The sequence below is a fragment of the Salvia miltiorrhiza genome, chromosome 8 (assembly GCF_028751815.1).
Source record: "Salvia miltiorrhiza cultivar Shanhuang (shh) chromosome 8, IMPLAD_Smil_shh, whole genome shotgun sequence".
Taxonomy (NCBI): Eukaryota; Viridiplantae; Streptophyta; class Magnoliopsida; order Lamiales; family Lamiaceae; genus Salvia; species Salvia miltiorrhiza.
In genome coordinates, this window is record NC_080394.1 from 25,918,805 (window position 1) to 25,923,634 (window position 4,830).

General features: G+C 38.7%; 1 protein-coding gene across 1 annotated transcript; it reads right to left on the minus strand.

The window, feature by feature from the left end:
• Positions 1 to 1,391: 1,391 nt before the first annotated feature.
• On the minus strand, positions 1,392 to 4,775 carry LOC130998245 (protein FAR1-RELATED SEQUENCE 5-like). The gene is made up of 4 exons (XM_057923677.1): positions 2,084 to 4,775; positions 1,859 to 2,001; positions 1,529 to 1,591; positions 1,392 to 1,427 (listed from the first exon to the last, which is right to left on the minus strand). Exons 1-4 carry the CDS (start codon positions 4,773 to 4,775, stop codon positions 1,392 to 1,394), a joined length of 2,934 nt encoding a protein of 977 aa, XP_057779660.1.
• Between the last annotated feature and the right edge of the window lie 55 nt (positions 4,776 to 4,830).

Here is a 4,830-nt window from a genome sequence, read left to right on the forward strand (position 1 = left end):
CATTACATATTAAACCTAATCACTCGTCTGAGTTGTCATCATTGGGATAAGGGAATAACTTCTTCATCTCGAAGAAAAATGGTTCGCCTTCTTGAAAATATGCCTCAACAAGAGCATCCACCTACAAACAATGGTCAATTATTTAAAATAGAACTAGTAAATAAATGAATAAATCACATACCTTTATTAAAGCATTCCAAACGCCAGGCTTTGCTTTCATAGTGTTATGGAGAGCGTCCCACTTGACACCGTTCTGAGTAAGTAACCAAGCAAACGTTTCGAACCTCTGTTGAATAAATGCAATTTTCCCCGAGTAAAAAGAGTAATCAAATTGCCTGCCAAACTGGATGTTGATACTGTTCCCACTTCGGTCAAAGCAACGGGATCAATACCCCGTCCGACAACCCATCGGTCGCGGCATTCAAGTTCATCGACCATCATCTCAACAAGGATGGACTCCATTGCCGGAGTCCATTCAAAAGAATAGAACCATGCCTCTTGTGGTGAAGTTGGTGACATTTAGGTTACCAAATATAATAATTTCTTTACACTACAATATTATGGAGTGTGTGTATTGGCATTATTTCTTTACATCACTTATAATGGCTTCAGTTAGGTACTTCCCTGCCACCAAGGGGCCGACACCCCCCTCCCTCCAAACAACCAACTCACAAAGGTAGGTGCATTATTGCACTACCTTTAAAATAGGTGTCAGGTATCAAGCACACAAGTTGAAATCTCAACAAACAAATATACTAATATAATTCAAAATAGAACATATATACAAAATTGATAAGTAAAAATTGGACAAACTATTTCAGTTACATTATATTTTAAACACATATACAAAATTGCTAAGACAAAAAAAGCAACAAGTATTTCATTTCATACTAAGATAATAAACGAATTAGTCTTTCATACCGGCATTCGAACGCTCATTCGGCAAAAGACATTTCCAACATATTTTCAACAGTTCTTCGCCAAAAAATTGAGTCTTCAAATGCTGGTTGCCGATATCTGTGACGAAAGAGACGACAAAAGACGTGCAGCTTGCATGCAACCTTGAAATCATTGCATTCTTTTTTTAGAGCACTTATAATTTCAAGAAAATTTGAAAATAGAACAGGTATACATCATTGCTAAGACAAAATAGCAGAAAATATTTTAGTTCAAAAATATTTTCATTTCATAATAGGGCAACTGTAATATTAAAAGGACAAAATACAACCATATATTTCATCAGGAAAAATTTGGTTTAATTTTATGAAAAAAAAATTCAATAAATAGTTGAAAATGTACTGAAACATATTTCATAAAATACAACTAAATTTTCCACATGAAGTCCAAAACTGTACATACTATTTAAGGCCCAAAATCGAACACAGAACAACTCAATTCCTTGAGAGACTAAATTCCAAGTCCAAGTCCTGCATTATTCAAAAGACCAACGATTGATTCAATATGTTAACAGTATAGTTGAGATAAGCTTCGAAATATTAGAAGAGACATTGCAAAAGAAAATTCAAACCTGAAAGTCATCTTCCGGGGTGTGATTTATCCGGTCTTCATTGTCACTAATATGAATGTATCTCTGCAATTAAGTTAAATATATATTTCTTGTCAAATTACATCGTAATTTTATTAAAACATATTGCATTCAAACCTGAGAGTCGGCATCCGGGGTGGGGTCTATCCGTTGTTCATTGTCATTAATAATAATGTATCGCTGCAATTAAATTAAATACATATTTCTTGTCAAATTAGCCTAATCAATAACAACAAAACACTACAAAATTAGCCTAATCAATAACAACAAAACACTACAAAATTTAACATAACAACCCATGCAAAACAATACTTTAGCATCAGCACGTGTCCAACCAAAAGTAGTATCCCAACATTCCGATACCGAAGGACTTTCGTATGGCGTAGCATTACTATCAGAAGGGGCGGCTTGAGCTTCATGCAACTTTCGTTTCTGCGAACCACCAATTTTACAACCTGTTACATACGTTTGAGTGTAGACATAAGTGAAAAAAACAAGTAAATAAAATAAATTCGTGTGCAATATATTTTAACTCACCGGATTTCTTGTTAGATACTTTCTTTTTACCCTTACTTTTAGATCTATCCCAATGGCGAATAATTGTTGAATTCGTTTCACCACGTGTTTTGGCAACTTTCGGATTGCGAAATGAAATACCTCCTTTCGGCAATTGAGGCTGCTCTCTTGCCAAGGGCTTCTCAACAGTCATCGAACCAGGTCTTTTCGGCATCGCATGCTGCTCTCCTGCCGAGGCATTCTCAGCAGCCTTGGAACCACCTCTCTTCGGCAACTCATGGTGCTCTCCTGCCGAGGCATTCTCAGCAGCCTTCGAACCACCTCTCTTCGGCAACTCATGCTGCTCTACTGCCGAGGCATTCTCAACACCCTTCGAACCACGTCTCTCTGGCAGCCCTTGCTTCTTCTCTCCTGCCGAGGCTTTCTCAGCAACCTTCGAACCACGTGTCTTCGGCAACTCATACTGCGCTCCTGCCGAGGAGTTCTCAACACCCTTTGAGCAATCTCCTTTCGGCACTTCACTGCCATCTCTTGGCAACCCATTCTGAACATCATTCGAACCATAAACCTCCTTGCACAATGAGGCAAGTCTGGTCAATATAAGCCCACGCTTATCAGAATTGACTTTTGCATATTCACTAAGCTCATATGTAGTACGCATGACCTGATTTGCGAAAGCCAAACCAGATACATGTAGGGCGGAATCATTATCAACTACATTGTCGGCAGCAACATTCGTGATAATTCTTTGCTTGGCAGCCAGAGATAGCCTCTTCAACAAATATTCGTTGGGAATTTTTTTCACATTCATAAGAAAATAAATCTTGAAAATATGAGAACACAAAAAACCTGCAGTTTCGAATAGCCGACAAGTGCACGTACAAAGATGGGTTTCCCTATTGAATTCAATATACCTGGGCTTTCCACCACCAAAACCAGAGGTCACAGTAAACTGGAGGTCATCCGAATCATATCGTGATGGACCTTTGATTAAATCCACATTCATCGAATAAGCTGCCTGCTGCTCAATTTTTCGAAAAACACTTCTTGTCAATACTTTAGCCGCACCCTTCATAAGTTCATTGTTTAGAACAAATAACCCGGGCACTCCTATGCAAAGTGCATCCTCTTCAGTTTCTTTTCGACGCCACTCAATCTGTATTTCTTCGAACTTAAGCACAAAATCATGCAGAGATGTGCTCGCATTACAAAGGCTCTTTAGAACTTTGTTGGTTACCTCACTACGTGATGTAGCATGTAGGCCGGCGCAGAATCGGTGATTCGTAAATGCAGATGACCATCTAGTCTTCAAACCGTACATGGTGTTAAACCATCTATGATCACCAAGCGCATACTGATCAATCATAGATTTCCACGCATCTTCAAATTCGCCAGCCGTATCACAGCCATTCATACAATGAAACCAAGCTTTCTTGAAGATAGAACTCCCGTTCAGTTTTCCGAAATGAGATGGCGCGTTCTGATTGATATGCCATTGGCAAAGACGATGACTAGAAGTTGTAAATACGATATCAACTGCATTCATAAGAGATTGGCATTGATCTGTAAAAATCACCTCTGGTTCTTTACAAGACATGCTCGCCCAAAAAGTCGTAAGTAGCCATTCATACGATCGGCTAGTTTCATCTGATAAAAAACCCATTCCGTACATCACATTATTCAAGTGGTGGTTGACACCAACAAAAGGTACACAAACAAGTTTGTACTTGTTCGTCCGATATGTACTATCCACAGATAAGACATCGCCGAAATACTCATAGTCCAACGAGCTGCGTGTGTCTCTGAAGAAGAAATTAAGAAGTCGGCCCTCATCATCAAGTTCAAAGTCCCAATAGAAGAATGGTTCTGTATTTGCCTTCGTCGTAAAATATTCAACAAGGCACTTTGCATCACCGTTCTCTACTTTCGTCTTCATCTTAAGCCCATTAATGTGATTATATGCATCCTTCCTAGTAAAACCACAATTTTGAGGACCGCCGGACTCCTTCTCCATGAATCTACAAGCCTTAGCAATGCTAATGCCGACTGACTGCATGGCTTCTAGCAAAGATTTCTTATAAGTCGACAAATTACGCGCTGATCGTAGCAAATAAGATTGCTGAGTCGGAAATAATTCATGATTGTGCTCTGTGTAGAATGAAGAAACTTTCCATTCCTTCTCCCACTTGCGTGACACTCTTAGCTTTGCCTTACACGAACACCTCCGAACTTGCTTCTTGTAAGTTGGCATCCTTCCATCAGATGCTTTGCAATCACTCTTGCCATTGCAGGAACAAACAAATTCTTTGAAACGCCATATTTTAGTGCCTGTGAAGTAATCTTGGTTACGTCTTGTCACGCTAAAGCCCTTAAGTCTTCCGTACTCACAATATAGAAGGTAAGCTGTATCAGGATCTGGCACGGGTTCCCCTGGTTGAAATTTTGTTTCAAATTGATCCACCAAATCAAAATCTTCATCATTCAGATTTGCATCTGAATCTGAATTCAAATGGGGTTCAAACTGTCCATCATCCAAATTTTCATTATCATCTGGTAAACTTTGCTCACTTTCTTCAACATCTTCAACATGTACAACATCTTCAAAATCGTCAACATGTCTGACTTCTTCAACATCCACAGAATCTTCAACATATACACACCTATCTTCATCTCCGAGATCATCAAAGGGAGCTTCATTCAAATCAAAGTTCATGATTAACCTAAAATATGACAAAAATCATTCAGCATACTAAAATATTACATTGTAC